Source organism: Pristiophorus japonicus, chromosome 8 (genome assembly GCF_044704955.1).
Source record: "Pristiophorus japonicus isolate sPriJap1 chromosome 8, sPriJap1.hap1, whole genome shotgun sequence".
Taxonomy (NCBI): domain Eukaryota; kingdom Metazoa; phylum Chordata; class Chondrichthyes; family Pristiophoridae; genus Pristiophorus; species Pristiophorus japonicus.
This window is the reverse complement of record NC_091984.1, coordinates 79,430,889-79,458,436: the sequence shown is the minus strand read 5'-3', so window position 1 is coordinate 79,458,436 and position 27,548 is coordinate 79,430,889. Positions and strand designations below refer to the sequence as shown.

The 27,548-nt window shown below is 44.8% G+C and overlaps 1 protein-coding gene across 1 annotated transcript in view; it reads left to right on the top strand.

Annotated features, from left to right (window-relative positions):
• The first annotated feature begins 1,028 nt into the window (after nt 1-1,028).
• LOC139268591 (cytochrome P450 4B1-like) overlaps nt 1,029-27,548 on the top strand; it is a 44,782-nt gene continuing 18,262 nt past the window's right edge. Inside the window, exons 1-7 of the mRNA XM_070886963.1 lie at nt 1,029-1,296; nt 3,228-3,372; nt 6,594-6,638; nt 8,157-8,284; nt 9,687-9,811; nt 21,119-21,270; nt 24,299-24,405. Of these exons, the coding sequence (XP_070743064.1) occupies nt 1,123-1,296; nt 3,228-3,372; nt 6,594-6,638; nt 8,157-8,284; nt 9,687-9,811; nt 21,119-21,270; nt 24,299-24,405 (876 nt within the window). The 5' untranslated portion in view covers nt 1,029-1,122. The remainder of the gene's footprint in view (nt 1,297-3,227; nt 3,373-6,593; nt 6,639-8,156; nt 8,285-9,686; nt 9,812-21,118; nt 21,271-24,298; nt 24,406-27,548) is intronic.

Sequence of the window (27,548 nt, the reverse complement as noted above, 5' to 3'; positions counted from 1 at the left end):
CAAGGGAGCAGGAGATGGGCCTCATAGACAAGATGAGCTCGGAGAAGGCATGAGGGGAGATGGGAGAGAAATTAGAAAACGATGCAAGTTTAGGTCTAGGGCAGGGGGAATCTTGGGGAAGTTTGGCTTGCTAGGCTCGGGGCAGCTGATTGGTTAATTGTTAAAGGAATCTTTCATGGAGGACTTTGTCAAAAGTTTCATGAAACTCTCTCACTATTCATGAAGCGAGAGTTTCAGTATGTAGTTTGTCTGTATCATCCTCAAAAAATAAAAGCTTAGTTGATTTTTTTTTCAACTTTCTTCTGAGAATGAATGAAATCAGTAGCATTCATTACCAGACTTTGTTCCTGAGCATAGCAACTAAGGTTAACCTGTTATTTTTTTAGCTGAATCATTATAACAATTGCTTTGTCTAATGTCACGTCATTGTGAAGTTGCAGCTTTTCTGACAGCTTGAGTTTAAGATTAAAGTAAATGGTTAAGACCTTTACTCTCAATTCAGCCTGCCCTGTGCCTGACCTGGGAGTGCCGGGAGTAATAGCATTGATTACATTTTAAAAAAAAAGAAATGTTATCAGGGAAACTCCTCTAGATTATACACTGAATAATATCCAACACATAAAATCATGGTACCACCTCCTTTTTAAGCAATATTTGGACAGTCTGTGCAAATTTACTATGGAAAATTGCAGTGAGATATTGCAAATTAGCTGTGGATTTATTTTCCCTTGATCATAAGTTGGTACTACTGCAGGATAACCACAAGTTATTGCCACAGTGATGTAAGTGAGGGTATTTGTGCTCCACAATAGTAACCACCAATAGCTGTTGCAAATTTCACATTTAGTTATAACGTAAAAACAATGACAAAATGGTACCCAGATGACAGGTAAATTGATAAAACGTTGACTTGCGAAATTACAGTAGAAAAAAAATTAGGTTTAAGAATTGGAGCATGTGGAGTGGATTGGTTATCAGAATTTGTTTTATGTTGGAGGCGTGGCTATTAAAAGGCAGCTTCGTTGTGAATTCTCCTCAGTTGGGACTGCAGACCTGCAAGTCTTTTGACATCTCTTCTTTCGATACTTCATTGCAAAGATAGCATTCACACATTTGCAGAAAATGCTCTCATATACTGTAGATCTAAATCAGTTGTTTTATCTAATAGTTGTTATTTGTTTAGCATCAATTCTGATCAAAATATTAAAACTTTTTCGCAAGAGATGGAAGTTGATAGCGGCGATGAACCCTTTCCCCGGACCCCCAGCGCACTGGCTATATGGGCATACACAGGAGGTATGTATGAAATCAATCAATAAGTCAAATAATGTTGTTTTGTTCTTTGAGAACGCTTTTTCTCACCATAGCCCACACCCTCAGCATAGCCAATACTGGTGATTTTATTAATTTATTGATTTTTACTATTGCTTCAAAACACAATTCAAGCAGATACGAGAAAAATAAATCATTTTTTTCTTTATATCTTCATATATTGCTGTGACAGCTCAGTTCAGTTTATAGAAATCTCACCTCTAGTTAATAAGGTTTTGAGTTTCAGCCTTATAAGTGTTTGAGGTCATAATCCAGGTTGGTGCTCCAGTGCAGTACTGAAGGAGTACTATACTGTCAGCCCGTGCAGTACTGAAGGAGTACTGTACTGTATTGTCAGGAGTGCCTTCTTTGAGATGAATAGTTTTATGCAATTTTATGAAATCTCACTCAGTGAACTTGTGGAGAGACTCCCTGCAAATGTTCTGTTCAGATCTTTATGGTTAAAAATCTATGGCACTATTTGAAGAAGAGCATTGAGTTCTCCTGCTGCTGGCCATCATTCTCCCCTCAATCAATGCCACCAAAAAAAGATCAGCTGGTCCTTCATCTCACTCCTGTTTATCGGAGACTGCTGTTGCAGAATAGTTGCCACGTTTGCCTACATAAGAGTCATTTCAATTCAAAAATAGTTAATTGTGTGAAGCACTTAGTGTTCTCTCAATCCAATACAGTGCTTTTACTATTTATTAAATTATATAGTTTGCTTTCTGTTTTACCTTGTTCTATAAACTCAGGCTGACTTGTTCCCTGTGCCCTCTCTGTCCTCTGAGCTCTCACCTTGCTCTTTGAAACATTGTTCCCCCTCTGAGATTTCTGCCTCTCTTACACACCTTACTCTACACGCACTCTCTTGCACATGTCACGTTCTCTCAATGCTCTCCCTCTCCCTCTCCCTCTCCACAGTCCTTGATTATTTTTATGCTTTTTTATTTTTTCCTGTACTGCCTGCCTACCCACCCGAACTTTAAAACTGTTTATGTTAAATGGTGATGCCAGCACTTGAGATAAGTCATGACTCACACTGAGCTTTCATTACGCTGGTGAAATTATGTGCAGGAACTTGCTAAGCAAAAAAAATCCTCTAGAAGTGTGCCTATCTGGGTGTGTATTAAATCATATCTTTGCAAATGACTCTTGTAACCCTCAACAGCTTAACTGTTCTTTTTAATTAAAGATTCAATTAATTCAAGGATGTTGTTAATTCAGCATATTGTGCAGAATATGTCAAATCAAGTATTATTATTGTTAATATTGGAAAGATTATTGCAACTTACTGAGGCTTCTGTTGGTAAATGCACTGACAGCTGTAGAACCAAGATATACAGGCAAGGAAAATCTTAGGGTCATTCCTGGTCTATGCTCAAACACTTAAATCACAGCTAGGACAGCAGTACAGGGGTGCTACTTTGGCCTCCGTGCCCCCGGCCGAGAGAGGAATAAATCATCCAGGATTCTAACGCATTATTTGGTGACCCCTGCTGGAAAGAGTTTGAAGTTCAGCTGCAAAAAATGTTTTAAAAATCATGCTCGAATGTGATGTCTACCGTGCTTGAATAGCCTGTTAATACTTTTACAGTCTAGGGTTACTTGTGAAGAATGGTTACCAGAGTAATATACTGGAGAAGTGCCCGAATTCATAGACTTAACCCCCAGTATGAATCAATACCGTCAGGAGAGGAGAGAAAACTGGCAAAAAATCACCCCGCCCCCACCCTTTGTAAGATTTAAGGCTGCAGCTTTTGTTCACTTTCAGTGGTCAACCTTGTCTGCTTTGAGCCATGTGCTTCCTACTTGGTGATTACTTATCCCGAGTATGTCAAGACTGGCATCGGTTACAATGGTAAAATCTTCCAGTTTGTCAATGTTTTATTTCATCTTGTTGAATTTCATTGCAGTTTTCTCAAGATGGGACAGATTTAGACAAGACTGTGGTATGGGCAAAGAAATATCCATATGGCCACCCAGTGTGGTTCGGTCCATTTACAGCATATTTAGCTGTATATCACCCTGACTATGCTAAGGCATTACTTGCAGTTTCAGGTAAGAAATTCAGATTTTTCTCAAAATACGAGCTGCAAAACTTAATCTGAATGTCAAAGGAGATTGTCACCTTATCCAGCAGGAAATGTGTTCACAATAGCTATGTCATTTTTTGCAAGAGAAGCAATGCTAAAAACAACTTTCTCCTTTAACGTGTGGGATTTTAACATTTCTTACTCTATGGAAGCTTTAGGAAATTTTTTATATCTGTAGTACCTTGTAAAGTCATTTTTCAGCACTAGGATTTTTTTTAAAAACTGATATTTAAAAGGAATGATTTACCCCATGATTCTAAATGTTTTAAAAATACATATGTGCACCACCAGTGTAAAATTTAGGGGAGCAATGACTATAATAGTATTGATAGAGAGACATGACAAGGTTTGCAATGGAAAGAGAAAAGAAACAGGCCAGGAGTGAGTGAAGAATTACCGATCAGACAATACGCTTTATCTTGTGTCCTGTTCAAAACAGCAAGAGCTGTCAGAAGAGCCTCCCAGAGGGAAGTCTATTCATATCTTGAACAGTTGAGGAGATATGATCTGTTTAGCAAAAGAAAAGGAAATAGTGTTTACTGGAACAGTTTTAACAATGAAGTGCTAGCTTTGGCTTAGGTTTTAGTGATCGTACCACCCAAGGACAGCCTCTCATTGGCCAAAAATTGCTGTCTGCCATTCTTTAATTATGTTGTAGCCTCCAAGCTCCTTTGCACTCCCTTCTACCATTTCCAAACAAAGTGCATCCAAGCTCCTCTCCACTTGATACTTACAAGGAATATACCTCTAAATAACTCAAATCATAAAATCAAACAGCGTAGATGGAGGCTATTTTGCACACTGCCCCTGTGCTGGCTCTTTGAAAGATAATTATATCATAGAATCATAGAGGTTTACAGCACAGGAGGCCGCCATTCAGCCCATTGTGTCTACACCAGTGAAAAAGAGCTATCCAGCCTAATCCCACTTTCCAGCTCTTGGTCCATAGCCTTGTAGGTAACAGCACTTCAAGTGCATATCCAAGTACTTTTTAAATACAATGAGAGTTTCTGCCTCTACCACCCTTTCAGGCATTGCGTTCCATATCCCCAGCACCCTCTGGGTGAAAAATCATCTTCTCGAATCCTTCTACCAATTACTTTATTTCTATGCCCCCCAGTTATTGACCTCTCTGCTAAGGTAAATAGGTCCTTCCAGTCCACTCTATCTAGGTCCTTATGATTTTAAGCCTCTCAATTAAGTCGCCCCTCAGCCTTCTCTATTCCAAAGAAAACAATCACAGTTATCCAGTCTTTTCTTATAGCTAAAATTTTCCAGTCCTGGCAACATCCTCGTAAATCTCCTCTGTACCCTCTCTAATGCATTCACATCTTTCTTGTAATGTGGTGACCAGAACTGTACACAGTACTCCTGGCCCAACTAGTGTTTTATACAGTTCAAGCATAATCTCTATGCTCTTCGATTCTATGCGTCGGCTAATAAAGGAAAGTATCCTGTATGCCTTCTTAACAACGTTATCTACCTGTCTTGCTACCTTCAGAGATCTGTAGACATGCATTCCAAGGTCCCTCACTTCCTCTACACTTCACAGTATCATACCATTTATTGTGTATTCCCTTGCCTTGTTAGCCCTCCCCAAATATATATCAGATTTCTCTGAATTGAATTCCATTTCACACTTTTCTGCCCACCTGACCAGTCCTTTGATATCTTCCTGCAGTCTACAGCTTTCTTCCTCACTATCAACCACATGGCCAGTTTTTGTATCATCTGCAAACTGCTTAATCATGCCCCTACATTGAAGTCTAAGTCTGACCGAGGCCGTTCCGAATTCCAGGCTTTTACGAATTTTCAATTTTCTTTCTGATGTCACGAATCCAGAAACCTCCAAGCACAGGTTTGGATGTTTCTGGATTTCGGAACGGCAGAAAGGGATGGGGGGAGGGGTCCCCACCGAGGAACTGTTCGGGCTGTCCGGCCCCGCCGAGGAGGTCGACAAGCAGGTAGCAAGACCCTGTCGAGGAGGACGTCAGGCCGGACAGGGCCCCATCGAGGAGGAAGTCGTCGGGCGGAGCCCCGCCAAGGAGCTGTTCATGTCGGGCGGGGTCCGTCGAGTAGATCGTCGGATGGGGCTCCGCCGAGGATGTCATCAGACGGGCTGGCGAGGAGGCCCCGAGGTGAGGCCAGAGGTCGGGCCATGGCAGGACCCCGAGGTCGGCAGGGTCAGCTGGTCCAGATTCCGGAACATTTTATGGATTCCGGACGACTCTTCCACTGATCATCGCGGAGTCTGGAATCCGGAACTCCAGATTCTCAACGCTGCACCTGTACCAAAAAAGCAAGGGATCTCGAACTGAGCCCTGTGGAACCCCACTGAAAACAGCATTCCAGTCACAAAAACAGCTGTCGACCATTACCCTCTGCTACCTGCCACTGAACCAATTTTGGATCCAACTTGCCACTTTCATATATATATTATATATCACCTCTTCTTTGAAAACACCCTATCCTTTTATCCTTTTCCTTCCAAGTATTAATTCCCTGTTCCTTTCCTTTTAACAATCTTTTCTTGGTCTTTTCCTACCCAGTCTTACTTTTCAGTTCTTTTCCACTTAATCTACTCCTCTATCTGTATCCTTCTTCTACCTGATGTTTGCCTGACAGGTCCTGTCCCCTTAATCTACCGTCACTCAAAGGCAAAATACAGCAAATCACTCATTCCAAATAAAAACCTGTTGCCTCCAGGGAAATAAGGTTTAGATCCTCAAGGGATCAGCTACCTTAGCAGATTCTGATTATATACAGAAGATACTGGGAACATATTTCTTGTAATATTAAATAAATTGCTGATGTCACTCACCAAATGCTGAGCAAAAGATAGACTAATAAAATCAAAAGGATCCATTAAGCAGATGAGTTAGTGGACAGTAATGATGTCCAGTACAGGATGATGGGGTTCCCCTGAGCAAATGTAAATTATTTTGGGCGATTATTGGCCATTCAGTTAAAAATATCAAATCAGTGTGACCAGACTGACCAAGTACTGGGCTATATCTCAAGGCTATTTGATTGTAAATCAAATCAGATGATGATTTTTACTTTTTTTAATGAGGGAAATGATCCAGCTTTTTAAAATGCAGAGACAAATAGATAATGCAGATGTGAGCAAGTTATTTAACTTGGACAGTGATTGCAGAACTATCTACTGTTGTATTTATATTACAGAACCAAAAGATGACGTGGTCTACCGGTTTATGCTTCCTTGGATCGGTATGTATTATGAGCCCGAGTCATCACACACTTAATGCATTGCTCCACATACTAACATGAACTTTGTACTTTCTGTAGCATTGATAGTAGCTGTGTTCAGCACTTTACATGCACTAAATTACACAGAAAAATATTCTTTATTTCTAAATAGATAACATAGCTCGTATATTTTGAAAAGTATTTTTCTTCCTTTCCTTATTTTTGTGGTTTTGTTCTGTTTCAGCACCATTTATGCTATATTATTTAATTGGTTTAGAATACTATAGCCCCCAATTTTAACCCGGAGTGGGAATCAGGCAGGCAGCAGCCGAGGCGAATGCCGAAATCTCCTTGTACTCAGTAGCGTGAGGCCCTGGAGATTTTAACACTCTGGACTTATCTGCAAGCACCGATCAGTTGTCTGCCCAAAAACAGCAGGAAGCAGCAGCTGGAAGCAGAAAGCCATTCGGCAGGAGGCCGCAGGCCAAAACCGAAGCAACATTCCATGGCACTCGGGTATGTCACAGGGAGGGGTTTTGGGCGGGTCTCGGGAAGCGGGAGCCAGAGGCAGGAGAGGCCTAAACTCTCCTTGTGGTGCCCGGAGGAGCACTTCTGTTGACCCCACAAGGAAAGTAAATAAAAGTGCTTTAAAAACGTGCCTCTTCTGGACCCGGCTTCTCTTCCTACCAGCTTCACCTGATGGGGAAACCGCAACCGCCTCCCCTCTTAAGCCAGCAGTCAAGCCCCGATCTGCATATTTAATAAAGAGCACCGCTGTTTTCAGGTGGGTCTCATTCTTGCCTACTCATCAGAACAGGTTCAAATAGAAGATACCGGAAACAGAGCAGGAAGTCGGATGGTAAATCCCCTTGCTGATTTTAATTGTCCCCTGTGTAACACTGTATATCATTTATTTGAGACAGCAGTACTGTAGTGAAGATGTAACTAATATGTAACACTTTTTAGGTCTTTATTGAAAATTGCCTGTTAAGTCTTTTTAAATTGCTAGATACTGAAATATCTGCCTTCACAATTCCTTTCACATACATGCAGGCAAGTACCATTCTCCCCACCGCCCCCCTCAACCACCGTAAATGGCCATTCTTCATGTGTGAGCCGAGATAGTAGGCTGTTTGACTAAGGGGGCGTGACAGCGAAGCATGGTGGGTATTTACCTGACACCCACACAGATGCAGTTGCAGAAAGAGGCACTGGATAGCACTGGAGTGGGGATCCTGATTGATTTTTACCCTTCCCACCCCAAGGACTCTGAGACCCATTGAATAATCCTACTGTCACCCTGGCTGAGATCAATCAAATTACAGAATCAAACCTGGGATCTTCCTGATATCTCTGGCTTAGCTTCCACACCATGCAATGCACTTCCCAACTAAATGGCCAGGAGGTCTCCATGTTTGCTTTCCTAAAAATTAACAATCCAACTATTTACAAGATAAGAGCAAAAGGCTAATGATTTCACAAGCAATATAGGAGGGCACATAACCCCTGTGTTCAGAAGTGATGCTCTATGAATTTCAGGTGACGGTTTACTAATAAACAGTGGCCAGAAGTGGTATCGTCATCGGCGACTCTTGACACCTGGATTCCACTATGATATATTGAAGTCATACGTGCAGGAGATTGCAGAGTCCACCAAGATTATGCTGGTATGTTTTTATGAGGCTTCTGATGATAGCACTTTGATCTGTGATTTTCTGACCAGGGTGTTCTGGAGGAAGCACTGGTTATTGCAATGAATAAGCATGCCGATGTTTCACTCCTGGGGCCTGTATTTGAAACCAGCCCAGACGGATGGGGTGAAAGTTTCCACTATTTATTTGTTTGTAAAAGTCTTGCACAAAATGAGTTTGAGCCATTTCTTAAATAGCCTGAGATCTCAGCACCAGACTGCTCATGAGGTGAATTTCCTTGTGGATTCTCTCGCTGCACTGCCTTAACTTTGGCAGAATTTTGGCGGGAGCCCTGTTTATGTGGTGAAGTTATGGTAGAGCAGCACGAGCAGCCCTGAGGAAATTCACCCCCCCCCCCCCCCAGCCCCATAATCTGGAATCTAAATTTCCAATTTAATTGAATGAAATGAGAGTTGTAGAATCAAGAGTTACATCTGTCAGTTGCTGCACATTCTCGGAACCTGATCTCAGAGCCTCTAGGTCGATGTGGTTTTCCTCAAGCATTCTTCTTTTCAGGCAAGTATTGATGAGTTCTGTGTCCCAAGCTCCAAAACCATGGTCAGCTTCCTGCGCGGCCTCCTCTGGGAAGGTGCCACATTCTCATCCACTCCCCACTCCTCCAGTTCCCTTATGCTCTGCGAATCAATCAGTGCCACATGCTCACTAACACTCATTTCCACCCACCCCCACCCCAGGTGAAAGTATCTGAAATGGTACATGGGAGTGAATAAGCAAGTGATGCAAGGAGATGGTTGTGATAGAGGAGCATGGGGCACAATGTAGGTCCAGGGACTCATGGATGGGCTTGAACTCTCCTTCACCCTCATTATTCTCCTCTCCTTAATGCTCATCAGCATTATCCATGAGGATGATTTTCCTTCTTTCTTGCACCTCCTTCCCCTCTTCATCATCATCCTCTTCTTCCACTTAGCCATCGTCTGCCTCCCTTTCCCCATGATGGATCTGTCGGAAAGCAGGATCCATGCTAAGAATGGGTCAGCTTAGCTATCTTGCAATTAAGGAAATAGAGAAGGGTTTTAAAGCTTACGGCTGTTAATTAATAATCTCATCGTTTTTCTCCACTATTGGTTATTTGTGATGCATTTACATTCCATAAAATTAGTGTTAGTGGGAGGCTGAAATGGCTTCTCCCTGACCTGGAGTGTGAAGCAGGTGTCAAGGCCTAAACTGACTTCTAAGAAGAGCAGAGTTGGGCTTTCTCATCCAACGAATCTGCTCCAGTATCAAGCTGAGCCCTGACTCCAGATTTAGGCTGCGCTTACATCATGACTACAGCATCAATGTGAAATGAAAACATTTTCCATTATGTAATTGTGCCACTAGATGAGCTCTGAAGTAATTATATCTGCTTTCACAGGACAAGTGGGAGCTGTTCAGCACAAAAGAAAATTCTGTGGAGCTCTACCATCATATCAGCCTTATGACTTTGGATAGTATTCTGAAATGTGCCTTCAGTTATCACAGCAACTGTCAGATTGAAAGGTTAGAACTTGAAAATGTTGGAAAGTAACTGTTTTATGCATTCTTTTTATTCTGAATAGTTGCTCACAGATAAAAATTAAAATAACATTTGAGTCGCTCTCTTCCTGATACTGTCTTACTGCTAATCTCCAACTCTCTAATTATTTGTCTTCCTCACTCGAATCTAGTAATTAGTGTGAACAATGTTGTCTGAACACTAATGTGCTCATATTTAATTCCTCTTCGCTATTTTAACAAGGGCATTAAGCTATTTATTTTAATACCTTTGTTAAAAGAGCAAAGAGAGAAATTCATATGATAACATCACTCATAGTCATTATCAGATGATTCAGTTTCCACTTTGTCTCTTTTCTCGCCTTCTCCCTCCTCTCTCTCTCTCTCTCTCTCTCTCTTTCTATGACTCTCATACACTTTTCTAGTTGTCATCTGTGCATCTCTCTGTTTGACTTCTTTCCTTTGGGAATATGTAAAATGAGAATGTATTCAGAGAGAACTTTGGTTGGGAATGGGGTGGGAGAGCATGTGGCGTTGCCATTAGGTTTATGATGTTTGACATGCATACGGTGGGACGTTGGAGCACTGTATACATAGAATCATCGAAAGTTACAGCACGGAAGGAGGCCATTCCGGCCCATCATGTCTGTGCTGGCCAACTAGGAGCGATCCAGCCTAATCCCACTTTCCAGCTCTTGGTCCATAGCCCTGTAGGTTACGGCACTTTAAGTGCACATCCAAGTATTCTACCTATACCACCCTTTCAAGCAGCGAGTTCCAGATCCCCACCACACTCCGGGTGAATACATTTCCCCTCATATCTCCTCTAAACCTCCCCACAATTACTTTAAATCTATGCCCCCTGGTTGTTGACCCCTCCACCAAGGGAAACAGTCCTTCCTATCCACTCTATCCAGGCCCCTCATAATTTTATACACCTCAATCAGGTCTCCCCTTAGCTCCTCTGTTCCAAAGATAACAGACCCAGCATCTCCCTTCTTTCCTCACAACCAAAATTCTCCAGTCCAGGCAACATTCTTGTAAATCTCCTCTGCACCCTTTCCAATGCAATCACATCTTTCCTGTAATGTGGTGACCAGAATTGCACGCAGTACTCCGGCTGCAGCCCAACCAGTGTTTTATACAGTTCAAGCCTCGACTAATAAAGGCATGTATTTCATATGCCTTCTTAACCCAACTTATCTACCTGGCCTGCTACCTTCAGGGATCTGTGGACCTGCACTCCAAGGTCCCTTTATTCCTCTACACTTTTCAGTGTCATAGTATTTAATGTGTATTCCCTTGCCTTGTTAGACCTCCCCAGATGCATTACCTCACACTTATCTGGATTGAATTCCATTTGCCACTGTTCTGCCCACCTGACCAGTACATTGATATCTTCCTGCAGTCCGTAGCTTTCTTCTTCATTATCAACCACACAGCCTATTTTAGTGTCATCTGCAAACTTCTTAATCATACCCCCAACATTACATCCAAGTCATTGATATATACCATAAAAAGCAAGGGACCCAGCACTGAGCCCTGCGGAACCCCAGTCACAAAAACACCCCTCAATCATTACCCTTTACTTCCTGTCTCCAAGCCAATTTTGGATTCAACTTGCCACTTGGCCCTGGATCCCATGGGGTATTACTTTCATGACCAGTCTGCCATATGGGACCTTATCAAAAGCTTTGCTAAAATCCATATACACTACATCATACGCACTGCCCTCATCGACCCCCCTGGTTACCTCCTCGAAAAATTCAATCAAGTTAGTCAGACACGACCTTCTCTTGACAAATCCATGTTGACTGTCCTTGATTAATCCATGACTTTCCAAATGAAAATTTATCCTGTCCCTTAGGAATTTTTCCAATACTTTTCCCACCACCGAGGTTAGGCTGACTGATCTGTAATTATTCGGTCTATCCCTTTCTCCATTTTTAAACAAAGGTACCACGTTAGCAGTCCTCCAGTCATCCGGCACCACACCTGTAGCCAGAGAGGATTGGAAAATGATGGCCAGAGCCTCTGTTATTTCCTCTTTTCCTTCTCTTAACAGCCTGGGATAGATTTCATTCGGGCCTGGGGATTTATCCACTTTCAAAGCTGCTAAACCCTTTAATACTTCCTCTCTCACTATGTTTATCTCGTCAAATATTTCACACTCCTCTTCCTTCATTGAAAAGTCTGCATCGCCCCTCTCTTTGTGAAAACGGATACAAAGTATTCATTAAAAATCCTACCCATGTCTTCTGCCTCCACACACAGATTTCCTTTATGGTCTCTAATAGGCCTCTTGCTCTTAATGTATTTATAATGTATTGTATTTATAGGAGCAGGGAGGTCTTACTGCAGTTATACAGGGCCTTGGTGAGACCACACCTTGAATATTGTGTACAGTTTTGGTCTCCTAATCTGAGGAAGGACATTCTTGCTATTGAGGGAGTGCAGCGAAGGTTCACCAGACTGATTCCCGGGATGGCAGGACTAACATATAAAGAAAAACTGGATTGACTAGGCTTATATTCACTGGAATTTAGAAGAATGAGAGGAGCTCTCATAGAAACATATAAAATTCTGACAGGAGCGGACAGATTAGATGCAGGAAGAATGATCCCGATGTTGGGGAAGTCCAGAACCAGGGGTCACAGTCTAAGGATAAGGGGTAAGCCATTTAGGACCGAGATGAGGAGAAACTTCTTCACTCAGAGAATTGTGAACCTGTGGAATTCTCTACCACAAAAAGTTATTAAGGCCAGTTCGTTAGATATATTCAAAAGGGAGTTAGATGTGGCCCTTACAGGTAAAGCGATCAAGGGGTATGGAGAGAAAGCAGGAATGGGGTACTGAAGTTGCATGATCAGCCATGATCATATTGAAAGGTGGTGCAGGCTTGAAGGGCCGAATGGCCTACTCCTGCGCCTATTTTCTATGTTTCTATAAGACATCTTTGGGTTTTCCCTAATTTTACTTGCCAACATTCTTTCATGCTCTCTCCTTGCTTTCCTGCTATATTTTTTAATTGCATCCCTGCACTTCTTATACTTCTTTAGAGTTTCTGCAGTATTGATTTCTAGGTATCTGTCATAAGCTTCCTTTTTTTCTTTAAGTTACCCTGTATGTCCAGGGGGCTCTACATTTGTTAGCCCCACCCTTTTTTTTAAGGGAACATACTTGCTCTGTACCCTCGGGATCTCCTCCTTGAATGCCTCCCATTGCTCTGACACGGATTTACCATCAAGTAGACGTTTCCAGTCCACTTTGGCCAAATCTCATCTCAGCTCAGCAAAATTGGCTTTACCCCAATTGAGAACTTTTATTCCTGGTCCCCCTTTTCCAGAACTACCCTAAATCTTACTGAATTATGATCACTAGTACAAAATGCTCTCCCACTGATAGCCCTTCCACCTGCCCCTCTTCATTCCACAAAACCAAGTCCAGAACCGCCCCCTGCTAACCATCAGCATTTCACTGTGACAGTAAATCTTTTAGCACCCAGTCAGTGTGTTAGAACATAATGCAGACAAGACCACGCTCCCTGGAGTCCCCCTGTTACCTGAGCACAGCTGATATTGCACTAGGCTAGGTTGCTCTCTCCTCTCAGTGATGTCCCAGTGCTAATGGCAGGGACTGCAGCCTCTGTGCACTGTCGGTGGGAATGGTTGTCAGTGAAAGAGAAAACTGGCTGGCAATAAAAAAGGGGAAATTATGACAGTGAAAGGGTGAAATGGCTGGCAGCAAAAGAGGGAAATTGATAGCAATGAATCAGAGAGGCGAGGTTGAAGTGAAGGAGAAAGAGTAGGTAGAAGTGGATGCCAATGAAGAGGAGGGAAATGGAAGACAATAGAGAGAAGGGGAATGGCTGATAAGGAGAGAGAGAAGGAAAGGGGCAGAAGCTGACAGCAGTGATTTGGAAGAAAAGGAGATAAGCTGGGAGCAGCGCTTTGGGTGGGAGGAAGAATGAGTGCCAGTATTAACTGAGAGGGAGTGGGGAGCAACAATGCCAATGTGGAATCTGGGAGAGAGGAAAGAGTGCCAGCTTGTACTGGGTTGTGCAAGACCAGACCAGCTTTAATAGCTTAAATATTGCTGGGTGGGATAAAGGCACGTGTCCCATCAGCAATTGGAGAGTTACATTCAGAGGCCTGGAGAATTCATGGAGGCGGGTGGCAGAGAAAGCCCCTGTAAGGATGAAAGTGCTGCATTTAAAGCTAGATTGCTCTTAAAGCAGTAATAGTTAAGAGCAGTACTAACATGCAAAAATTTGAAAGCATGGGACCGAAATTCAGGCATGCCAGAAAGCTGGCGAACCTGTGATTTCTTACCTGTTTTTACCGCCGGGAGCGTGGAGGCGGCCGTCCGATCCATTTTCAGGACTCTGAAGCTTTTTCTGCATTGGTCCGGAAGCCGGTCATAAAGGGGGCATAAGTGTGACGGTAAGTGAGGCTGAGGGGCGGAGGTTGGGGCAGGATCGGGACCCCGCCGCTGTCAATCAGTGGCGGTGACGTCACAGCGCGTGTACGTCACCTCGCGCTTTCCCCTCTGTTAAAGGGGAGAGAATCGGGCATTTTTTAACTTTGGCCACTGGGCCACCAGGGAGGGTTTTGGACGGGCCAGCGGCCTGGCACCCAAGAGTGGTTGCCAGGTTGACTGTTGACAGCCCGGCCGAACCCAGGGACACAATAGCCCGGCTGCCATCAAAGTCAGCTGACATAAAAAATTATCTGGCGGCCGCGGCATTCGGCCCTCCCCTTTAATTTCCGCCGCAACGCCAGGGCCGAGGGAGAGGAGACAAAGTGTACTGGCAGAAAAATCTGTCAGGGGCACCGCTCGGCGGGGCATCGATTTTTTTTGCTGAATTTGGGTCGGAGTAAAATGGAGGTGAGGAATAGCTGCAGTGTGCGCTTTTATGACGCACTTGCGGTGGTCGGCAGCAGCAGGGCGGAAATGGGGAAAGGCCAAAAAATCCCTGACCTGAATTTGAGTCGGGGCAGGGCCATTCTTGACTTGTCAGCTGTGTCAGCATTTTTTACCAGCTATTGCAAGTTTTCTAGTTGGCGTGTATGCACTTGGGTGGACCTGAAACCTGTCTTTGGCAAACAGGAAATGGGACTTTGGATAACCGAGGTGAGGGAGCGGAAAAATCCAGGGCCTGAAGTTGAGTGGTTGATTACAGTGGGGAAGGCTGCAGTTGAGAGCAACAACTCAAAGATGGGTTCCTGGTCATTACGTGACAGTAATATATTAATATGGTTATGATGGACCAACGAGATTGAAATGGGCATACAGTGTGGACAACTCAATCTTTCTACATATACAAACAGCAGAGACTCAGGAGCAAGCATGAGGGCAGCTTTGAAGTGATGTAGTGAGAAAGAAGCAAACAAAGGTCAAGGCCTATCTGACTGCCTGGGGAGCAAGTGTTGTGTATCTGTAAAGCATGCACTCCCATGTTCCGCCACCAGGGAGCGCATTCCCTGAAGTCCCAAGGGATCCCAGCATCTCTTGGGAGCACTGTATATAAGCCGGCCCCGAAGGCCTGTTCCTCACTCTGGAGTGTCTTAATAAAGACTGAGGTCACTGCTAATATAACCTCCCTGTGTGCAGTCTCATCTGTGTTAGGAACACAACAACTGGCGATGAGTATACGAATCCAACGCAAAGATGCAGCAAACTGTGGACATCCAGGAGAAGTTCTCGGAGGGTGAGGACTGGGAAGCCTATGTCAAACGGCTAGACCAGTACTTTGTAGCCAATGAGCTGGACGGAGAAGGAAGCGCTGCAAAAAGGAGAGCGGTCCTCCTCAAAGTCTGCGGGGCACCGACCTACAGCCTCATGAAGAATCTTCTGGCTCCGGTGAAACCCACAGATAAGTCGTATGAGGAGCTGTGTACACTGGTCCAGGAGCATCTTAACCTAAGGGAGAGCATGCTGATGGCAAGGTATTGGTCCTACACTTGCCAGCGATCTGAAGGTCAGGAAGTGGCGAGCTACGTTGCTGAGCTAAGGCGACTTGCAGGACAATGTGAATTTTATGGCTACCTGGAGCAGATGCTTAGAGACCTTTTTGTACAGGGCATTGGCCACGGGACCATCCTACAAAAACTTTTAACTGTAGAGACATCGACCCTCAGTAAGGCCATTGCGATAGTACAGGCGTTTATGTCCACCAGTGATAACACCAAACAAATCTCTCAGCACACAAGTGCTAGCAATGTTCATAAATTAACTGGATCTGTGTTTGCGAGCAGAAATGTACAGGGCAGAAGCCACGAGTCTGCAACTACCAGCAGGCCTCAGGTGACCCAGATGACTGAGTCCGCAACAAAGGATGAATGCAAGGCAATTCACACCTTGTTGGTGTTGTGGAGGCTTCCATTCAGCCTATTCATGCCGCTTCAAAGGGTATGTTTGCAAGATCTGTGGAACAATGAGTCAGTTGCAAGCTCTGCAAAACCTGCTAACCACCATGTGGCAGAAGAAGATCGGTCCATGGTGGATCAAAGCAATTTCGAGCCTCAGAGAGAGGAGGCAGATGCTGAAGTACATGGAGTGCACACATTTTCAACGAAATGTCTACCTATAATGATAAATATAAAATTGAATTGCTTACCCATAGCCATGGAACTGGACACTGGCGCTAGCCAATCCATCATGAGTAAAAAGATGTTTGAAAGACTGTGGTGCAACAAGGCACTCAGACCAGCCCTGAACCCCATCCACACGAAACTGACAACGTACACCAAAGAGCTCATCATTGTCCTGGGCAGCGCCATAGTCAAGGTCACCTACGAGGGCATGGTGCACGAACTGCCACTCAGGATTGTCCCGAGCGATGGCCCCACACTGTTTGAAAGGAGCTGGCTGGGCAAAATCCGCTGGACCTGGGATGACATCCGAGCGCTATCACATGACGATGAGGCCTCATGTACCCAGGTTCTCAACAAATTTCCTTCCTTTTTTGAGCAGGCATTGGAAACTTTTCCGGGGCGAAGGTGCGGATGCACTTGGTCCCAGAGGCATGATCCATCGACCACAAGGCGCGAGCGGTACCTCACGTGATGAGGGAGAGCGTGGAAATCGAGCTGGACAGGCTGCAACGCAAAGGCATCATCTCCCCAGTGGAATTCAGCGAGTGGGCCAGCCCGATTGTTCCAGTACTCAAAAGTGATGGCACGGTCAGGATTTGTGGTGATTATAAAGTAACTATTAATCGTTTCTCACTACAGGACCAATACCCGCTATCTAAGACAGACAACCTATTTGCGACGCTGGCAGGAGGCAAGACGTTCACCAAGCTCGACCTGACTTTGGCCGACATGACGCAGGAGCTGGAGGAGTCTTCGAAGGGCCTCACCTGCATCAACACGCACAAGTGACTGTTCATCTACAACAGATGCCCGTTTAGAATTCGGTCGGCTGCAGCGCTCTTCCAGAGAAACATGGAGAGCCTACTCAAGTCGGTACCACGCACGGTGGTTTTTCAGGACGCCATATTGGTCACGGGTCAGGACACCGTCGAGCACCTACAAAACCTGGAGGAGCTCCTCCAGCGACTGGATCGTGTAGGGCTGCAGCTGAAGAAGTCGAAATGCGTCTTCATGGCAACAGAAGTGGAGTTTTTGGGGAGAAAGATCGTGGCGGATGGCATTCGGCATTCGGCCCACAGACGCCAAGACAGAGGCTATCAGGAACGCACCCAGGTCACAGAACGTCACAGAGCTGCGGTCGTTCCTGGGGGACTCCTCAACTATTTTGGTAACTTCCTACCGGGGTTAAGCACCCTCTTATTGCGTAAAAGTGAGAACTGGGTATAGGGAAAAAAACCAAGTAATTGCTTTTGAGAAAGCCAGAAACATTTTATGCTCCAACAAGCTGCTTGTATTGTATAACTCGTGTAAAAGACTTGTGCTAGCATGTGATGCATCGTCGTACGGAGTCGGGTGTGTATTTCAACAAGTTAACGTTGCGGGGAAGTTGCAACCTGTCGCCTATGCCTCCAGGAACTTGTCTAAGGCCGAGAGGGCCTACAGCATCATTGAGAAAGAGGCATTAGCGTGTGTGTTCGGTGTAAAGAAAATGCATCAGTACCTGTTTGGCCTCAAATTTGAGCTGGAAACAGATCACAAGCCCCTCATATCCCTGTTCGCTGAAAACAAGGAGATAAATACGAATGCCTCAGCCCACATACAAAGGTGGTCACTCACGCTATCAGCATATAACTATACCATCCGCCACAGGCCAGGCACCGAGAACTGTGCGGATGCTCTCAGTCGGCTACCATTGCCCACCGCGGGGGTGGAAATGGCGCAGCCTGCAAACTTGTTGATGGTGGCGCAGCCCGCAGACTTGTTGATGGTCATGGAAGCGTTTGAAAATGATAAATCACCTGTCACGGCCCGCCAGATTAGGACTTGGACCAGCCAAGATTCTCTGCTGTCCCTAGTAAAAAAACTGTGCACTACATGGGAGCTGGGCCAGCATCCCCGTTGAAATGCAAGAGCTAATCAAGCCATTCCAGCGGCGAAAGGACGAGCTGTCCATTCAGGCAGACTGCCTGTTGTGGGGTAACCGCGTAGTGCTACCCAAAAAGGGCAGGGAGACGTTCATCTCAGATCTCCACAGCACACATCCGGGTATAGTAATGATGAAAGCGATAGCCAGATCCCACGTGTGGTGGCCCAGTATCGACTCTGACTTAGAGTCCTGTGTACGGCAATGCAGCGTATGTGCTCAGTTAAGCAACGTACCCAGAGAGGCACCACTAAGTTTGTGGTCCTGGCCCTCCAGACCATGGTCGAGGATCCATGTTGACTATGCGGGCCCGTTTCTCGGTAAAATGTTCCTGGTGGTGGTGGATGCTATTTCAAAATGGATTGAATGTGAAATAATGTCGGGAAGCACCACCATCGCCACCATTGAAAGCCTGAGGGCCATGTTTGCCACCCACGGCCTGCCTGACACACTGGTCAGTGACAACGGGCCATGTTTCACCAGTGCCGAATTTAAAGAATTCAATAGGCAGGCAGAGTGGGCAGTACAAACAATCAAACAGAGCCTTAAACGAGTCACAGAAGGCTCACTCCAAACCCGCCTGCCCCGAGTACTGCTCAGCTACTGCACGAGACCCCACTCACTCACAGGGGTGCTCCCGGCTGAGCTACTCATGAAAAGGACACTTAAAACCAGACTCTCGCTGGTTCAGCCCAACCTGCATAATCAGGTAGAGAGCAGGCGGCAGCAACAAAATGTAAACAATGGTCGCGCCACTGTGTCACGTGAAATTGATCTGAATGACCCTGTGCATGTGCTAAACTATGGACATGGTCCCAAGTGGATCACGGGCATGGTGATAGCTAAAGAAGGGAGTAGGGTGTTTGTAGTCAAACTAGACAATGGACAAATTTGCAGAAAGCACCTGGACCAAACGAGGCTGCGGTTCACAGACTGCCCTGAACAACCCACAGCAGACACCATCTTTTTTGAGCCCACAACACACACCGAAAGGATCAATTACACCATCCCGGACCAGGAAATTGAACCCATCACACCCAACAGCCCAGCAAGGCCAGGCTCACCCAGCAGCCCTGCAGGGCCAACAACACGCCAGCCCAGCGAGGGCACAGCCAATATACCAGAACAAACATTTGCACCAAGGCGGTCCACCAGGGAAAGAAAGGCTCCCGACCGCCTCACCTTGTAAATAGTTTTCACTTTGACTTTGGGGGGTGAGTGATGTTGTGTATCTGTAAAGCATGCACTCCCATGTTCCGCCACCAGGAAGCGCATCCCCTGAAGTCCCAAGAGATCCCAGCATCCCTTGGGAGCACTTTATATAAGCCTGTTCCTCACTCTGGAGTGTCTTAATAAAAGACTGAGGTCACTATTACTTTAACCTCCCTGTGTGCAGTCTCATCTGTGTTAGGAACACAATAGCAAGCATTGGGGAAAGGGATACCGTGCTTGTGTGTCGAGGCAAGCTGGGGATGGGACAGAACAGGTGGTAGAAGAAGAAGAAACCTCTCCATGAGTGAAAGAAGATAAATCTAAGATGGAGTCTGCTACTCTACCATTGGTAGCCTGGCTTAGATTTTAACCTATATTTCAATGAATTTCACTGGGATTGATTTTAACACGGAGCAAGTTTCAGGCAGGAGTGGGTGCAGGGCCAGTGCGGAATGCACTCACCAGATAAAGATTCAGACCGCGTGTATTTTAACCCCAGGCTTCATTTGAATGTTGCTGGTCTACTTCATGCCCGAAACAGGTGTGAAACAGGTGTGAAGAAGTGAGCTAGCAGGGGTAGATCGGGCGGTCAGGTCGTGGTGAGAAGGGAGTTTTGGGAAGGACTCATAGGAGGAAAGGGAAGTTAGACTGAGACAGGTGGGGGCAGGGGCACGACTTTCCTTGTGAGACCCGAAGGAGCACACCTGCTCTTCCTGGCCCCAAAAGGAAAGATTTATACTTACCTGAAGGACATCTTCTGTTTGCAGACCAACATTGACCTGATTTTGTCTAGTGGGAAAGTCAAGACAGCTTCCCTGCCAAGAAATGGCATCATAGGACCATGATTCATACCTACGCATATGGCTCTTTATCCACCGCCAAAACCAACGGCATTAAAATGGGAACAGAGTGGGAAATGAAGCCGTTCCATTTTAATTGCTCGTCCACTCCATTCCTGTCCAATTGTTAGAGTTAAAATTCCACTTTGGCCCTGACTCTTGGTGACAAACTTGCAACATTAACCATTCTGCCTTCAAGAAAGAAAGAACTAACATCCATATAAAGGATAATTTATGATTGGGTGGTTTCAGCGGTAGTGCGGGTCAGCCATGATTTTCCCTCCATTGGATTTTCCAATCTATGTTCCCTGCAAGTGCTATTCCTTATTGGGTATTGCCTAATTCAGAATCACCTCTCTAGTGTTTTACCACATTCCCAGAGATGTCCCAAAGTGCTTCACATCCAATGAATTACATTTGAAATATGCTCACTGTTGTTGTATAAGCAATTTACGCACAGCAAGATCCCAAGAACAGAAACAAGATGAATGACCAGTGAAGAAAGAAAGACTAACACTTTTCACGACCTCAGGACATCCCAAAGACGAGAGTGCAACCAACTGAGCCACAGCTGGTACTGAGTGAATTTTGACACTTTTTATGACAGCAAGTGAATGGAAACTTACAATTATGATACAATAATGTAACTGCTAGTATTTCAACTTCATGATGTGTCATAATAACTATTAACCAAATGGAAATTCAAGGATTCTTTGATCTGAATTCTGTTTTCATTTTCCAGTCATAACTCGTACATCCAGGCTGTTTATGAACTCGGATTCCTTGCTAGTCACCGATTTAAAACCTTCCAGTATCATTATGACCTCATCTACTACTTCAGCCCTCATGGATACCGATTCCGGAAAGCCTGTGACCTAGCACACCAACACACAGGTAAGCAGCAGTTACTAGCATGCCTAGGTAGGCTAAGGCCCAGCTATACCACTGAGCCATTATATTCAAAAAGAACATCAATATTAAGAGTTTGAAAATCATTTACCCAGCTTTCCATTGAAATACTTTCGGAATATTAGCCTGGAAATTGCACCAGAATGATTAGGTCCGAGACGCACCCGGTACTTGAGACCAGAAAGCTGCAGATACCGGCTGGGTGTCCCCAGGCAGCTCGCTAATGGAAAATATTTTAATTTTGGGCCACTGCACCACTGACAGCAGCACTTGGGTAAATCCTGGGAGAGGAGGGGGTGCAGTTAAGAGGAAGTGGGGCGATCAGGAGAAGAAGGGAAGCAATTGAGAGGGAGGGGGGTGATCAGGAGAAGGAGGGAAGCGATTGAGAGGGAGGGGGGTGATCAGGAGGAGGAGAGGATTGCAAGGGGGCAAGTATAGGCCGCCAGCTGCAGTGGACCCAGGAGGAGCACTCCTGCACCTTCCGGCTTCACATTCAGGGCAGTATTTTGTTTTAACTTACCTTTTTGATGGTGGCCTCCAGCAGTCCCTTTAAGGGTTAACCAATTAGGAATAGGCCTTGCCAGCGATGCCCACATCCCATGAATGAATTAAAAAAAAGGGCTGGAGCCAGTTATGTTCAGGGCAGCCCAGTTTTGTAAAGGGGGCCTTAAAAAGGCGTTAATTCCTCATATTTGCTTACGCAAAGGGCTAACATTATTTATTCATAACGTCACACTGGAGAACCTTGAAAGACTTTTGTTAGGGCAATGCAGATTATGGGACGATGTGATAGAAGTGTTCAGCATTATGAAAGAATGACAGGGTAGATCAGAGAAGACTGTTTCCATTAGTTGAGGATCAAGAATGGAAGGCTATAGATCCAAAATTATATGTAAGAGATTTAGAGCCGAGAGCAGGAGAATCCTCTTTATACTGAGGGTCGTGAACTGTGGAATTCAAGTCCAGAGTCATTGATTGAGGCAGAAACTATGTCAACATTCAAAATTAGATTGGGGAAATGGATGAAGGAAAAAGGATTGAAGGGACATGGGAACAGGGCAGGTAAATGTGATTAGGACTATTTGCTTGTGTGGAAAGTAAACACCAAGACGGACTGATTAAACCAAATGATCTGTTTCTCTGTTGTAATTTCTATGTATCTTCCACCAGCACTCTCGCCCTGTGCACTTGGACTGTTAGTCCGAGATGCAGGGGGAGAAATTGCGCTGTGTAGCGTCCAATCTTTAGGTGCTACACGGCCTTCTAATGCTTGAAAATGGAGTCCGAGATGCGTGCGTACACTTCTGATGGGAAGGGCACTGGACGCCATCGTGGTAAAGGTGTTTGCACCCACGCACCTGACGACTGCCGACAGCGTGCAGGGCAGGCAGATTATGATGTTATTCAGTGTGCAATGCTGATTGGACACCAGCGCTGCCATTTTTGAGTTCCACACTCCAGCCTATGCCCTCTCTTAATCTCCCACGGGTACGGTAGCATAGTGATTAATGTTACTGGACTGATAATCCAGCGATTTGGACTAATGGTCTGGAGACGTGAGTTTGAGCCCCACCACGGCAGTTGAGGAATTTAAATTCAGTTACTTAAATAAATCTGGAACAACAAGCTAATATCAGTAATGCCCCCCAGAAAAACATCTGGTTCACTAATATCTTTCAGGGAAGGAAATCTACCATCCTTACCCAGTCTGGCCGATACGTGACTCCAGATCCACAACAATGTGGTTGACTCTTAATTGCCCTCTGAAATGGCCTAGCAAGCCACTCAGTTGTTTAGGGATGGGCAATAAATGGTGGCCTTGCCAGTGACGCCCACATCCATGAATAAAAAAAACACAGCTGAACACAACCCATACCACCATAACTTAAAGGAATCACAAAATACTTACAGGTTAGTTGCTTGCTTATTTCTTCTGGATACAATTTTACGTGTTTCCCTATTCTTGTCTAAAGTTTCAATAGTCTACCAGGACTGCATCATGTCAGCCTGGGCTGCAGGAGTCTGGGCTGGCTGGCTGACAGGCAACAGCAAGGGCACTGGCGAAGTGGCAGGGGTGGGAGCAGAAACGCTGTCATCCTGAGAGAGGAAAGCAGGTTCATGTTCCATGGAGCCATTGCCACTCTCCTGGGGTGGTGCCTCAGCAATCCTACGGATCAGTTGGAGCATAGATTGATGGACCCCTGTGATGCCCTGGAAACACCTTTGAACAGTGGCATCCAGAACCATGATGGAAGCAGTCTGAGCTTGCAAGGCAGCAGCCTGAGCTTCCACTGCAACACTCAGACCTTTAATGGAAGCTGTTTGTGCTCCAATGGAAGCTGTGACTTCGGCCATCAGATCCTGCATCATGTTGGGTCCCACAGGTGTAATGATAGAGGTGACAACCGATTCTATGTTGGGGCTCCAAGCTCTGTGCAAAGGCCTGTGTCAAGTTGGTGCTGGACTCCTCCATGCTCCTTGACATTGGGCATAGGCTTTCTGTCCTAGCAGGCTTTCCAGTGCACCAAGCATTTGGTTATGTACGCCCATCAGCCTTCCTCTGTAGTCTGGCCCATTGAAGTCCTCATCTAAGTCCTAATCTGAGTCCTCTGCAGAAGAACTAGTGTGCTACCTCGCCCTATAGCACCTGCACTATCCTTTACTCATGCCCTGGTTGCTGCACTCTTGTGCCCAGTGTCTCATCGTGTGCAGATACTTCCTCTATCCTAGTCTCTGAAATATGTGCAGTGTCAGTATCTGAGTTGATGGCTGCTACTGTAAGATCGAGTGACGGTGTCTCTTCATCTTCACTGTCTTCTTCCTCTTCCTCAATGATCCATATTGGCCAGAGTGACAGGACATGATTTTAGAACCTTGATTCCTCATATAAGCTTCCCATTCTCTGATGCCATTAGAAAGGTATAATCTAGTACCGGTTGTTCTACGCAGCCCTCGACTGGGACACAGTCTGTCATATTGTACATTTATATAAATTAAACTATTCTTTTGCCAGACAACGTGATATTCCAGAGGAAGGAGGTACTGAAAGATGAGAAGGAACTGGAAAGAATCAAAGAAAAGAAGCATCGTGACTTCTTGGATATTCTTCTGTGTTCAAGGGTTGGTACCTTTCAGTAGTCATGGTTATGGTTATGAAGATTGGTTATGTAGTCATGGTTATGGTTATGAAGATTGGTTATGTAGTCATGGTTATGGTTATGAAGATTGGTTATGTAGTCATGGTTATGGTTATGAAGATTGGCTTTTTCTCACTCAGCATTAAACCAAAATGATCATTATGTCATTCTCAAAAATATCTGCAGTGCCATTTGATTGGTTAGTTGTGCATGTTATGTATGCAATAAGGTTCAAACTGAGTACTGTTTAACTAAGCAAGATACAACCTTGGCTCTGCTTTATTTAGGCCCAAAGTGCCTGACTCTCAAAATGGTTGGCCTTTTATACCTGAGCAGCACCATGTGCGTGCTGCTCAGTGGCCTCCAACAATGACACCATTTGGTGGCTACAAACAGAATGTACATACATGACAATACTCCCCTCTGAGATCTTATCAGCAGAGCCAAGGTTGTATCTTGCTTAGTTAAACAGTCTTTCATAGGCTAAATTAAAAAGTAGCACCTCAAAAGTAGTAATCTCGGGATTGCTACCAGTGCCATGTGTTACTCAGAGTAGGAATCGCAGGATAGCACAGATGAATACGTGGTTTGAGCAGTGGTGCAGCAGGGAGGGATTCAAATTCCTGGGGCATTGGAACCGGTTCTGGGGGAGGTGGGACCAGCACAAACCGGACGGTCTGCACCTGGGTAGGACCGGAACCAATGTCCTAGAGGGAGTGTTTGCTAGTGCAGGGGGATGGGAACCAATGCAGGGAGACAGAGGGAAACAAAATGGAGACAGAAGCAAAAGACAGAAAGGAGATGAGTAAAAGTGGAGGGCAGAGAAACCCAAGGCAAAAAACAAAAAGGGCCACTGTACAGCAAAATTCTAAAGGGTCAAAGTGTAATAAAAAGGCAAGCCTGAAAGCTCGGTGCCTCAATGCGAGGAGTATTCAGAACCTAGGAGAGGGCTCTGAGCTTGTTAGAGTGGGTGAGAGCGCAGATGTACAGGGCCCCAAGAAAGAATGCAAAAGGCAGGAGGCAACAGAGCAGAGTAGCACTGGGGTAAGTGTAAACCACAAGGTGATAGGAAGGGACAATATGTATGAATATAAAGGGGCTGCAGGAGGGGTCAAAACTAAAAATCATGGTTTAAAAACTAGTATTAAAACACTCTACCTAAATGCACGCAGCATTCGAAATAAAGTAAATGAGTTGACGGCACAAATCATTACAAATGGGTATGATTTGGTGGCCATTACAGAAACGTGGTTGCAGGATGGCCAAGACTGGGAATTAAATATACAGGGGTATCTGACAATACGGAAGGATAGACAAGAAGGGAAAGGAGGTGGGGTAGCTCTGTTAATAAAGAATGATATCAGGGCAGTTGTGAGAGATGATATTGGCTCTAATGAACAAAATGTTGAATCATTGTGGGTGGAGATTAAAGATAGTAAGGGGAAAAAGTCACTGGTGGGCGTAGTTTATAGGCCCCCAAATAATAACTTCATGGTGGGGCGGACAATAATCAAGGGAATAATGGAGGCATGTGAAAAAGGAACGGCAGTAATCATGGGGGATTTTAACCTACATATCGATTGGTCAAATCAAATCGCATGGGGTAGCCTTGAGAAGGAATTCATAGAATGCATACGGGATTGTTTCTTAGAACAGTATGTTACAGAACCTACAAGGGAGCAAGCTATCTTAGATCTGGTCCTGTGTAATAAGACAGGAATAATAAACGATCTCCTAGTAAAAGATCCTCTCGGAATGAGTGATCACAGTATGTTTGAATTTGTAATACAGATTGAGAGTGAGGAAGTAGTGTCTCAAATGAGCGTACTATGCTTAAACAAAGGGGACTACAGTGGGATGAGGGCAGAGTTGGCTAAAGTAGACTGGGAACACAGACTAAACGGTAGCACAATTGAGGAACAGTGGAGGACTTTTAAGGAGCTCTTTCATAGTGCTCAACAAAAATATATTCCAGTGAAAAAGAAGGGCGGTAAGAGAAGGGATAACCAGCCGTGGATAACCAAGGAAATAAAGGAGAGTATCAAATTAAAAACCAATGCGTATAAGGTGGCCAAGGTTAGTGGGAAACTAGAAGATTGGGAAAATTTTAAACGACAGCAAAGAATGACTAAGAAAGCAATAAAGAAAGGAAAGATAGATTACGAAAGTCACCTTGCGCAAAACATAAAAACAGATAGTAAAAGCTTTTACCGATATATAAAACGGAAGAGAGTGACTAAAGTAAATGTTGGTCCCTTAGAAGATGAGAAGGGGGATTTAATAATGGAAAATGTGGAAATGGCTGAGACCTTAAACATTTATTTTGCTTCGGTCTTCACAGTGAAAGACACAAAAACCATGCCAAAAATTGCTGGTCACGGGAATGTGGGAAGGGAGGACCTTGAGACAATTACGATCACTAGGGAGGTAGTGCTGGACAGGTTAATGGGACTCAAGGTAGACAAGTCCCCTGGTCCTGATGAAATGAATCCCAGGGTATTAAAAGAGATGGCGGAAGTTATAGCAGATGCATTCGTTATAATCTACCAAAATTCTCTGGACTCTGGGGAGGTACCAGCGGATTGGAAAGCAGCTAATGTAACGCCTCTGTTTAAAAATGGGGGCAGACAAAAGGCAGGTAACTATAGGCCGGTTAGTTTAACATCTGTAGTGGGGAAAATGCTTGAAGCTATCAATAAGGAAGAAATAGCGGGACATCTAGATAGGAATAGTGCAATCAAGCAGACGCATCATGGATTCATGAAGGGGAAATCATGTTTAACTAATTTACTGGAATTCTTTGAGGATATAATGAGCATGGTGGATAGAGGTGTACCGATGGATGTGGCATATTTAGATTTCCAAAAGGCATTTGATAAGGTGCCACACAAAAGGTTACTGCAGAAGTTAAAGGTACGCGTAGTCAGAGGAAATGTACTAGCATGGATCGAGAATTGGCTGGCTAACAGAAAGCAGAGAGTCGGGATAAATGGGTCCTTTTCAGGTTGGAAATCGGTGGTTAGTGGTGTGCCACAGGGGTCGGTGCTGGGACCACAACTGTTTGCAATATACATAGATGACCTGGAAGAGGGGACAGTGTAGTGTAACAAAATTTGCAGATGATAC